Here is a 12,961-nt window from a genome sequence, read left to right as displayed (position 1 = left end):
GCAGTTCAAATCCAACGCTGCCAATGAATCTACTCTCAATTATCATCAAAATGATGGAGGGAATAAATGATACTGCTATTAAGCTGCACTTACTTAGCAGTAATCTGCTCACTGAAGCTCAATTTGGGTTCTGCCAAAATCAGCCAACTGCTCACCTCATTACATCCTTAGTACAAACATAGACAAAAGAGCTGAACTCCGGAGGTGAAGTGAGAGAAACTATCCTTGACAGCATTTGATTGAGTATGACATCAAGGAGCTCTGGCTAAATTGGAGTCAATTAGAATCGGGGCGGGGGGGAGGGAATCAGCTGCTGTATGCAAAGTACAAAGTAAGTTGGTTGTGATGGTTGGAATTCAGTCATCTCAGCCAAAAGTAACAACTCCGAAGGGTACTGTGCTAGGCCCAACCATCTTCAGATGCTTCATCAATGATCTACTACAGGCATGCGGTCAAAAGTAGGGATGTGCCTAGATGATTGCACAATATTCATCACTATTCATGATTCTTCAGATAATGAACATGCCCACATCTAAGTGAAGCAATATCTGAACAGTCTCCACTTAGACAGCACCAGAGGTCAGAATGGAACACTGGGTCACAGAAGTTATGAGGCTCACTGAGCTGATACAGGAAGAGCTGCTAGTTCAAATAGTATTGCTGCCTATAGTCCTTACATCGGCACATGAATAAGCACTGGGCTATGTCCAAATGTCTGTCAGCCTCTCAAGCTTAGCTCCTCCTGGACTTCAGTGCATGCATGCCCACACTTGGAAGTTTGAGATGATCAGGAAGTAAGGAGGAGGTGAATCTGACCTTCTACGACATTGAAACTTGAGACTAGCAGCAGAGCAGGATGTGGCAGAATTCTAGGCTTTAAGAGAAAATCCACATAGTCACAGGGTGCACATGCAAACTCCACATTTAAGGCACAGGCAGGATCAGACCTAGGCCACTGGAGTTGTGAGTCCTCTGCACTAGCTGGAGCAGCAATGTGCCACTCAATGGGACTGGGTGTGTTGAGAAAGAATAAGTGACTAAGAAATGAGGAGAGAAATGACATTGATGGAACAGGCTCAAAGGATTCTCTATCATAAGAAAATATATGACGATAATATGGGAAACTGAGAGACACAAACCTTGAAAACAAGCAGGTGCTCAATATGATACAAGGTCAACTAGCCAGTTATGGAGAACTGTTGTGGTGGGTCAACTCTCTGGAACTGTTCAAGCAGGCTGCCATCCCAAAATGGAGATTAAGAAAGGCTACAACAAAGTAGATAGTTTGTCAGTTCAGGAACCAGGTAGTCTAATCAATTACCTGATTATCCACTTCAGTCTGACTTACAACCATGCAGCCCAACATATATGAATACATGGATATAATATTTGTGGTATTAGAACTGTTATTAGATAATTAAATAAATTTGCAGGTGGCTTTGAGTAAAGTAGCAGACAAAAAAAAAGTAAGGGCTCTAAAAAGGCCTTTGAAGACCTTAGTCTTTGATTCTCCTGCAAGAAAGGTATTTTCTCTGTTTTGATGAACCCACAATAATTTTACAATGATTAAATCTTTGAATTGAACCAAGCCAGTCTGAAAAAATCACTAAGCAACTACTATCAACAGATCACTTGCAATTATAGAGGAAACAACACACCAAACCATTGCTACACCACCATCAAGAATGCCTACCGTGCTATTCCACGCCAGCACTTCAGGAAGTCTGATCACCTGGCTGTACTTCTACTCCCTGTGTATAGGCAGAGACTGAAGACTGCAACACCAGTAGTGAGGACCGAGGACAGGGGAAGGACAAGAGCACCTACAGGACTGCTTTGAATCAGTGGACTGGACTGTATTCAGGGATTCATCTTCGAACCTGAATAAGTATGCTGCAGTTGTTACCGACTTCATTAAAACCTGTGTGGATGAGTGTGTGCCTACAAGGACTTACTGTACATTCCCAAGCCAAAAGCCGTGGATGAACCAGGAGGTACATCTTCTGCTGAAGGCAAGATCTGTGGCATTCAAGTCTGGCGACCCAGGCCTGTACCAGAAAACCAGGTATGCTTTTCAGAGGGCTATTTCAAGGGCAAAGAGACAATTTTGAAAGAGGTTAGAGGCGACATCGGATCCACGGCAACCCTGGCAGGGTCTGCAAGACATAACTTCCTATGAAGCGAAACCCAATAGCATGAATGGCTGTGATGCTTCACTACCAGATGAACTCAGCGCCTTCTCTGCCTGCTTTGAAAGGAAGAACACAACTACAGCTGTGAAGATCCCTCCTGCACCTGATGACCCTGTGATCTCTGTCTCAGAGGCCGATGTTAGACTGTCTTTAAAGAGAGAGAACCCTCGCAAAGCCGAAGGTCCAGATGGAGTATCTGGTAAGGCTCTGAAAACCTGTGCCAACTAACTAGCAGGAGTATTCATGGACATTTCAACCTCTCACTGCTTTGGGTGGAAGTTCCCACTTGCTTCAAAAAGGCAACAATTATAACAGAGCCTAAGATCAAAACCTTAGCTTCCTTAATAATGACCATCGTCCAATAGCACTTGCATCTACAGAGATGAAATGCTTTGAGAGGTTGGTCATGACTAGACAGAACTCCTGCCTCAGCAAGGACCTGGACCCATTGCAATTTGCCTATCATCACAATAGGTCAATGGCAGATGCAATCTCAATGGCTCCCCACAAGGCTTTCGACCACCTGGACAACACAAACACCTATGTCAGGATGCTGTTCATCAATTATAGCTCAGCATTTATTACCATCATTCCCACAATCCTGATTGAGAAGTTGCAGAACCTGGGCCTCTGTACCTCCTTCTACAATTGAATTCTTGACTTCCTAACAAAAAGACCACAATCTGTGCGGACTGGTGATAACATCTCCTCCTCACTGACGATCAACACTGGTGCACCTCAGGAATGTGTGCTTAGCCCACTGCTCTACTCTCTATCTACACATGACTGTGTGGCTAGGCATAGCTCAAATAACATCTATAGATTTGCTGATGATGCAACCATTGTTGGTAGAATCTCATGTGGTGATGAGAGGGTGTACAGGAGTGAGATATGGCAACTAGTAGAGTAGTGTCATAGCAACAACCTTGCATTCAACATAGTAAGATGAAAGAGTTGATTGTGGACTTCAGGAAGGGTAAGACGAAGGAACACATACCAATCCTCATAGAGAGTTCAGAAGTGGAGAGAGTGAGCAGTTTCAAGTTCCTGGGTGTCAAGATCTCCGAGGATCTAACCTGGTCCTAACATATCGATGCAGTTATAAAGAAGGCAAGACAGCAGCTATACTTTATTAGGAGCTTGAAGAGATTTGGCATGTCAACATATACACTCAAAAACTTCTATAGATGGACCATGGAGAGCATTCTGACAGGCTGCATCGCTGACTGGTCTAGAGGGGCTACTGCACAGGACCAAAAGAAGCTGCAAAGGGTTGTAAATCTAGTCAGCTCCATCTTGAGTACTGGCCTACAAAGTACCCAGGACATCTTCAGGGAGCGGTGTCTCAGAAAGGCAGCATCCATTATTAATGACCTCCAGCACCTAGGGCATGCCCTTTTCTCACTGTCACCATCAGGTAGCAGGTACTGAAGCCTGAAGACACACAGTCAGCGATTTGGAACAGCTTCTTCCCTTCTGCCACCCAATTCCTAAATGGACATTGAACCCTTGGACAACCTCACTTTCTTTAATATACAGTAATTCTATTTTTGCACAATTTTTAATCTATTCAATATATATACTGTAATTGATTTACTTAATTATTTATTATTATTATTATTTTTATTTTTATTTTTCCTTTTATATTATGTATTGCATTGAACTGCTGCTGCTCAGTTAACAAATTTCATGTTAAATGCCGGTGATAATAAACCTGATTCTGATTCTGAAGCATTGTATGTCCATTTTCCCAAAACGTTCAACCGTCTGGCAGGAGTTACTAAACCACTTTAAAAGTAAGTGCATCATATATGAATCTCTAATATCTTAAATTGAATTTCACATATTTGAGAAATTAAGGAATAAATTGTCACTAACTGCAGACACTTACCTTGAACACATGGTTGTTGTAGAATCGATCCTCTAATTGTGCTGCCCAATCTGCAGGGTCTATACCAGAGTCTGAATTGAACAGAAGGTAGTAGAGAGAGGAGAGAAAATAGAAATATGTTCCAATAATAAATATGGAAATAAGTGTTATGCAGTGAATTCATTTGAAACTAGTATGGCAAATTTAACCTTTTCAGTATTTTTGGTGCTGACAAAAATTTTACTTTTTAATCATGCAACCTTTTCATTTCACAAGTTTTAGTACAAAGTGTGTAATTGCAAATGCAAGATTAATATTTAGTTAACCTTTACAATGTATATATGAATATTTATGTATCATGCTGTAATATGCAAGTTGCATGTTGTGACTAACTACTGCATTTGTTGGGTAGATGCCAGCACTGCCAGCACCGTACTAGTATACAGTAGATTTGTTAAAGGCACTGTTAATTCTGCAGTATGTCTTTGGAATTGTGACCAGTATGTTGTCTGATGGAGATGGAGATATTTTTGGAACTTCTCCCTCCATCTCCAAATCAAAGCCTTGTTCTTGCACATTTATCCATGAACAGATCATTCAGTCAGGGATTCACAAATGGATGTGATGGGGTAAGGTAGCATTGATCTTGGGGGAAATGAGGAACAGGAAATTAATAGGCTGTCTTAAAAAAAAATTCCCTATGATTCACTAAGAAATCTGCCATCTTTACCTAATCTGATTTACGTGTGCCTCCAGATTCAACAATGTGGTTGATTCAGGTCAGAGACAAGTCGGAATGTACTTGTAGGAATAAACTGTTGGTGACGTTCATATTCTGTGAACTTATAATGGAAAATGTCTCTAGGAAAATCCACTAACACTGTCATGGAAGATGTATCTGCAACAGATAAGACTGATGAGGATTAGGTCAAGTGAGTTTATTGCATTCACCACTTGCCACAGACCCAATCTGATAGTTATGTACGGGGCTCAATAAACTGATCGGTGTTGGTGTCAGTCTTTGCTGTACACATTTAAGTCTGTCATCCAGAACATAGGCTATGGTCTTTCCACCTTCAATCCTCTTAAATGTGTTTTCAACATGGGAAGGCATCCATTCAGCCATGATTGAATGGTGAAGAAGACTCAGCAGGCCAAATGGCCTTATTCTTCACCTATATCTTACGATTCATCAGCCAAGGGAGTCTTTCTTGACATGCTATGAGACTTTATGGGAAAGGCATGAAACACTTTTTATCTATTGCTTCGCCTTATCAACATTAAACTCCAGACACTTATTTAAAAACCTTAGAAAGCATTAATGCAACCAGCCATATTAAAGTTAACATTCAGTCCAGAACTTTGCCTATTTTTAATTTAACTATCTGCTCTCTCTCCCTTCCAAAGAAATACGTTCGCTGCCTTGTTTTTAACTTGAACACCTTGCTGCACTTCAACAGGTAGGTAGTCGTTTCATATTCATTTTTTAAGGTTGAGAAGGAGCAAATCCCAGAATTTAGGGGTGAGAATAGTTGAAGGCAGCAGCAGTAAAGAATATACAAAAGGCTAAAGTTGGAGCAGACAGCAATCCTAGCAAACTGTAGGGCTAGAGACATTGTGGTATTATAATGCAAAAGCAAAGATGTTTGAATTGGAGGCATTAAGAGATTGGAGGGCAATGTATGGTAGACAGTTTAAGCATGGCAATAAATGGAGTTACCGGTCCTGATTTTCAGCAGATCCTCAAAGTATTCGGCAGCAAACTCTATGATGTCTCGTGGCTGTTCTCTCAGCACTTCTCTGGACAGCCCCTCCAACAAAGTCCCAAAGCCACGGGGAATTCGGAGGGTGGTGTTGGAAAATGGCACTGACATGCTGTTACAACCTCCTGAGATTAATATATGATTTCCCACCTTCTGCTAATTAGGAACTTTGACTCTCTCTTTCCTGTGTTCCTTATCCCACACAACCCCTTCCGGCCTTTTCTGTTATCTCTTTCAATAGGTTTGATCCTTATTCCGTTCACAGATTCCTCTCCCTTTTCCAGGTCTGTGAACCCCTCTGATACACCAGTTCTTACTTTCTTTCTTCTTTCTCTATCTGTTTCTCGTTCTCTCTATTTCTGTCTTACTCTTTCTATCTATCTCTCTCTCCCCCTCTCCCAAACCTTCCCCTCTCAATCCCAGGTCTTCTCCCTCAGGCTCAGATGTCTCCTCTCCGCATCTCAGGTTCTCCCACTTCTCGTTGTACGAATTTCCACTCGCACTTCCAGGAGTTTTCTTTCCCCTGTCCTTAGTTTTTCCACTGTACCTCAAAGTTATTAACCTCGTCTCAGACTTCTCCCTACCCCACTTCTCTCCCGATCCCAGTCTCTCCCTCTTCCTCCGCCTAATCCGAGCAGGCTCCCTGCTGTTTAGTTCGCCACCGTCCACCTATTCCTCGGTTAGGTTGCTCAGTTACCAAATTTTTGGAACTGTTGCCTGGAAACATCCCATCGTAAATAAACTAACCTACGGAAAGCGCAGAGGTCGAAATAGAAGAAACGTGGTAATAAGAACACAACACAGTTCTCCACCACAGTTATGCCGAAACTTATCGAATCCTGTCGGAATATTACTGCGATCGTCACATTAAATATAAGAGGTTCTTAAATGTCATCAACATAACCGTGCAATTTAAGCATAGATTTGTAATCAATAGAATTTCTTTAGTTAGGTAGGCAACTAGAACTCTAGACTAAGCCGACATGTAAACTTGGCACATGTGAAAGTAATTATACAAAGTGTTCTAACCTGTGCTCTAAATACTTTTTTTCCAACTTACATGAGAGGAAAGAAGAAATAGGTGATAGCTTAAATGGAATGCCATTATTTAAAACTCAATACATATTTTGGAGAGATAAAAGGAAATTTGTGACAATTGTTATCTTATTTCTTATAATGCAGAAGAATATTCAGACCATGAGTCAATACAAGCTCTCAGAGCATCATCAACAGTCTTACTACCTGAATTACTTCCTTGTAATCTTCTATCACATGCTCATAGGCATCCATTCCCACCCACCCCCATTCATTCACTACATTAATTTGTATAGCTGTTGTGATACCATGCTATCTTAATTTCCTGGACTCCTTCTTTTGGTAAAGGAATTAAAGAGAATCCACAATTGTCATGATGAGATGTTGGAAATAAGAGAAAGTGTTGTACCTTAAGAATTACTCATGTGCTATGTACACTCAGTGGCCACATTATTAGTTACCTTCTGTACCTAATAAAATGGTCACTGAGTGTATGCTTGAGGTCTACTGCTGCTATAGCCCATTGACTTCAAAGTTCAATGTGTTGTATGTTCCAAGATACTCTTCTGCACACCACTGTTGTAACAAGTAGTTACTTAAGTTACTGTCACCTTTCTGTGGTGGTGGATGCAGGGTCAATTTCAACGTATAAAAGAAACATGGATAGGTATATGGATTGGAGGGGTATGGAGGGCTATGATCTGGGAGCAAGTCGATGGGACTAGGCAGACTAGATGGGCCAAAGGGCCTCTTCTTGTGCTAAAGTGTTCTATGACTATGACACTATGACACTAAAAACAGAGAAAAGTTTGTCTTGTACACTGTTCATTCAGATTAAATCATTATTTAGTGCATTGAGGTCATACAAGGTGAAAAAAATAACAATGTTCATAGAATGGGTGCAGAGGCAACCTACAAGGATGTTGCCTGGATTTGGGAGCATGCCTTATGAGATTAGGATGAGTGAACTTGGCCTTTCCTCCTTGGAGTGACGGAGGATGAGCAGTGAACTGATTGAGGTGTACAAGATTATGAGAGGCATTGATCGTGTGGATAGTCAGAGGCTTTTCCCCAGGGCTGAAATGGCTAACACAAGAGGACACAGTTTTAAGGTGCTTGGAAGTAGGTACAGAGGAGATGTCAGGAGTAAGTTTTTTACTCAGAGAGTGGTGAGTGCATGGAATGGGCTGCCGGCAATGGTGGTGGAGGCGGATACGATAGGGTCTTTTAAGAGACTCCTGGACAGGTACATGCAGCTCAAAAAAATAGAGGACTATGGGTAACCCTAGGTAATTTCTTAGGTAAGGACACATTCAGCACAGCTTTGTGGGCCGAAGGGCCTGTATTGTGCTGCAGGTTTTCTATGTTTCTATGTTTCTAATATGTAACAACTACAGAAAAAGTGCAGTGCAGTTAAACAATAAGGTGCAAGATCATAACGCTGTTGATTGTGAGGCATCACATCATGACAATTGTGGATTCTCTTTAATTCCTTTACCAAGATTGTGAGGCATCTTATTACGCTGGGGCATGAGTTAATAGTCTTGTAACAGCTGGATGGATGTTGCCCTTGAGCCTGGTGATGTGTACTTTCAGGTTTTTATATCTTCTGCCCTTCTGCCCAATAGGAGAGGAGAGAAGAGAGAGTACGTCTGGGGCTGGGGCTTTGATTATGCTGACTGCTTTACTGAGGCAGCCAAAAGCATAGATAGAATCGATGGAAAGAAGGCTTTTTCTGAGCAGTATCCACAACTCTCTGCAGTTTCTCGGTCACGTGCAGAGCTCCTGAGGAAGTACAGGTACTGATAAGCTTTCTTGGCCTGGACAAGCTATTGGTTATGTTCAATCCTAGGAACAGGAATGTTTATCCTGTTTAGCTCTCCACAGAGACTGTCCGATCTGCTTGGTAGTTCTATCATTATCCATTTTGCATATGATAACTTGGGTGGAGAATACCAAACAATGCCATCTCATTTGACGAATAATACATCAAGGATCATACTATGCAAAACAAAGCAATGCGGTATTTGAAAGTGAAAATCCAAAATAAAAGGGGGAAATTTGAGAACACTTAACAGGTCAAGCAGCTTCTGTGAAGAAACCGAGTTAACTCTTCAGGTAGTCTCTTCGTCATTACAGATTTACTGAAGACACCAAACCTTTTCTCCTCTCTGCTGTCACATTTGAAGAAACAAAGTAGTCTCCTCTAACTGTAGCTTTCTAGTTTTCAACCCAATGTGTTTGTTCTCAGTTTGTTCAATAGTACCCTGACTACACTGTATTGATCTTCCATTAGTAAGAACTTTGGAACTGTCTTGGTATCGCAATACAGTCACCCCTCAAAGCGTTCAACTCACTCCACCCTTGATTCTATTCTTCAGGCAGTTCTGAAAGCAACTCCCACAATATGCTGGAAGAACTCAGTGAGTTAGGCAGCATCAACGAAGGGAAATGAACAGTTAACATTCCTGGCTGAGACCTTCATCTGCCTAACTTGGTGAGTTCTTCTAGTGTTTTGTGTGAGTTGCTCCAGATTTCCAGCATCTTTAGAATCTCTTGCCTTTGTGTACACTTTCTTCCCCAGAACTCATGCAGTTTCAGCTTCTCCACTTGTATCGAGATCCAATCAATATTACTTACTGCAGCAGCTCAAACTGAATAGAATCATACAGTGACTGTGCTTCTGAAATCTTGCAGTGACACGAATGTTTTGTAATGGATATTCACTGTCCTGGGCTGGGAGGTCTCTTTTCTTTTTTGCCAAGCTTTGTCCTGGTCCGGTCCATGAAATCTGCATTCTGGTTCGTGGTCCAGTCCAGTTCCTCATTCCAGGTTTTCCGGGTTTCCCCAGTTTCTGTTGAGGCACCTGGTTCTTGTGTGGGCTGGCTTCATAAATAGCTTCAGGATTCAGCCTCCAGCTGCTGGATTGTTCCTGTCCTAATCCATTTCCCCTTCCACTTCCCCCTCCCCCTGTTTGGAACTGTCTCTCCATGTTAGATAGGTCCGGCCATTTTGCCACTACCTAGCGTTGGGAACTGTCTCGTCATGTTCAGCGTTCTGTGTAATGAGTCCTGGCCCTATGTACCCAAGGAGGGGTCCCGGCTCAGTGTTCCATGCTCCTCTCTCTTCCTCGACCAAGGCTCTGGGTTCTCATCATGTCCATGTGCCTCGCCCAGCCCGGTGCTGGGATTCCCTCGTCCTGTGCCGAGGTTCCCTTGTCCAGGAGTCTCACGTCCAGTCCTGTTGTCTCTCCCTCGACCAAGGCGCTGGGTTCTTGTCATGTCCATGTGCCTTGCCCAGCACAGGAGTACCTTGCCCAGCCCGGTGCTGAGATTCCCTCATCCTGTGCTGAGGTTCCTTTGTCCCGTCCTGTGCCTCTCCTCGTCCTGTAGCCTCGTCCTCACCTGGTTCTGGAGTCCAAGCCGAGTCAAGACCCAGGTTCTGGGTCCTTGTCCAGACTCTGGCTCAGAGTCCAAGCCCAGGCTCCTAGTTCCCAGTTCCATGTCCTGGTTCCTTATCCTAGTCAGGTCCTAGCCCAGGCCCAGAGTACTTGTCTCATCCGGGGCCAGTGTCATGTCCAGCATCCTTTCTTCCTCACCTCCCCTGCTTCCTTCTTGTGCCTAGCCCTGTTCCTGGTAGCACACTGTCTGTGTCTTGCTTTTGGGTCCACTCTCAAAGCCCCCATTATGGCAAGCTTAGCTTTCCAAACTCAGCGGCTGACACTGGCAATGATCGAAGTGTTTTAGAGTAAGTTAAACTCTCGACCAGTATTCTTTATTTAGCTTCTTGTCATAAACAGGAGCCAGTCTTCAGTTCTTAATGTAAATGGCAAACAGCAATCAGTCTGAAGTTTAAAAAAAAGCTTTGCAAACAAGCACTGTCTATACTATGTACTTGCTGGTCCCACAGCACCTAGGCTAACTGCTCAACATAAGGAAATGAGTATGTTCATTGTGCTTGTATCAAACTAGACAATGCTGGCTAAGTTGCTTAGTTCAAGGAAGCTTGCAGCAGACCACATCGATATTAGCATTTAGCATATTAATAGCTGATCTGCTAATAGTTGGATTGTTTGTGTTTTCAAGAGTCAGCTTCACAGCATTAGCTGTGGATATCTGGGATCTGTCTCCAGAAGCTTTTAGACCTCTTGTGTTGAAAGGTATCTGAAAAAAAAATCACATGTGTGCGAAGCCACCCAGGTGGCAAATAGTATAAAATAATATAAAAGTATTGATTAGTCCGGGATTATTTGGAATGATCCAGAAGCATCAAGAAGCATGACAGAAACACGGAGTGAACTGGAATCCATTCCTCTCCCTTCCATTTCTGCAACAGACACCTGGTTTGTCTGCATTGTTGGTATGCCTTTTTAACTTATAAAAGTTATACCTATGCTTTGGAAATCCTTTGCTTTACAAATGGTTTGTAATTTGGAAATCTTTTATAAGATAGAAATCCTATGTGAGTTTTAAATGTGTTTTAAGAATGTTGTGAAGTGATCTCATGGTGTTCAAACAGATTATAGCCTCCTCCTGTGGACTGCCTTCCCTCAAGATTGTGAATTGTCCATTATTCTAAATTGCTGAGCTATTGTTGAAATGATGCCTTTGATTTGGACTTTCATAATGTATTTTCCTTCAATGGCTAGGAACACTGAGCAGTTTTCCTGTAAGATACATCACCTTGTTCCAATCCTTTGACAAGCTTATTAACTTGTTTGGTTTTTTTTCCTTTCTTCTCATGCATATTTCTAGAAGCATTTTTTGGAGTCAAAATTTCTGCCCAAGAATTTCACCGTTTTCATGGCACAAAATTAACTTCACATGTTGATTAGCCATGAAAGAGACACAGACGATAAATATACACAGTCTTTATTTTCTACTATTCAAACCAAGGGCTTTTGGAAGGGATTGTGTATCATATTATTGGATAGAACAGGTAAGAGAAAGTTAAATCATTACAATTCTATCACAGTGGAAGAGTACCTTAAGCATGTGATTTACGTCTCTGAAGCAATACCTTTCATTAATATTAACCCCTCTCATTGGAGCCCCTCACCCACATTCACTGCAGTGCTGCTTCCCTATATCTCTTGCCTCAATGCAACATGACTTTTTTTTAGAATTCAACACATGCTCGCTTCAGCCAAGCTATTATATTATTTCTTCTCAAGAGGATTCTGCACATAATCACTAGGGTTTTCTTTCAGCTCAGACTTCACACTCTGTTGAATAGACTGTTGCTAAATTGTCTTTCTTAGTGCCAGTGCATTGTGGGTCAGTGACAGTCAATGTCCATGTGGAGTGAGCTGTCTGTATCCACTGCACTGTCACTCTGGATTGTACTGTCAGCATTAAGCTATAAATTTCTCATGTTACCTCTCATCTGAGCCAGGTTCTTAATCCTGCTCTGCAAATTGGCAGCTGATAATCTCACCTAACCCATCGTCTGACTGGGAAGTGTGAGTACGACCATTAGACCACAAGACATAGGAGCAGAATTAGGTCATTCAGCCCATTAGGTCTGCTCTGCGATTTGATTATGGCTGATCCATTTTCCCCCAATTTATCATGAATCTATGAAGCACCATCTTAAATATACCCAATGACCTGGCCTCCACAGCCATTTGAGACAATAAGTTCCACAGATTCACCACCCTCTGGCTAAAGAAACTCCTCCTCATCTCTGTTCTAAATGGACATCCCTCTATTCTGAAGTATTGCCCTCTGGTCCTAGACTGCCCCACTATAGGAAACATCCTCTCCACATCTACTCTATCAAGGTTTTCAACATTCGATAGGTTTTAATGAGATCCCCTCTCATTCTTCTAACTTCAAGTGACTACAGGCCAAAGCCATCAAAAGCTCCTCGTATGATAAGCCTTTCATTCCTGAAATCATTTTTGTGAACCTCCTTCGAACCCTCTCCAAGGTCAGCATATTCTTTCTTTGAAAAGGGGCCCAAAACTGCTCACAATACTCCAAGTGAGGCTTCACAGGAACCTTATAAAGCCTCAGCATTACATCCTTGCTTTTATATTCTCATCCTCTTGAGATGAATGCTGCAGAGTAGCTTCTACATCAAAGCCAATGATTCTTTCA

The 12,961-nt window shown here is 42.2% G+C and overlaps 1 protein-coding gene across 1 annotated transcript in view; it reads right to left on the bottom strand.

The window, feature by feature from the left end:
* The window catches only part of spa17 (sperm autoantigenic protein 17), a 55,235-nt gene extending 48,709 nt beyond the window's left edge, over nt 1-6,526 (bottom strand). Inside the window, exons 1-2 of the mRNA XM_059957282.1 lie at nt 5,783-6,526; nt 4,084-4,154 (exon numbers count right to left, since the gene is read on the bottom strand). Coding sequence (XP_059813265.1) covers nt 4,084-4,154; nt 5,783-5,936 — 225 coding nt within the window. The 5' untranslated portion in view covers nt 5,937-6,526. The remainder of the gene's footprint in view (nt 1-4,083; nt 4,155-5,782) is intronic.
* Nucleotides 6,527-12,961: the final 6,435 nt, after the last annotated feature.

Source organism: Hypanus sabinus, chromosome X2, assembly GCF_030144855.1.
Source record: "Hypanus sabinus isolate sHypSab1 chromosome X2, sHypSab1.hap1, whole genome shotgun sequence".
Lineage (NCBI taxonomy): Eukaryota > Metazoa > Chordata > Chondrichthyes > Myliobatiformes > Dasyatidae > Hypanus > Hypanus sabinus.
Note: the sequence above shows the minus strand (reverse complement) of the source record. Positions and strands in the feature narration are given on the sequence as shown.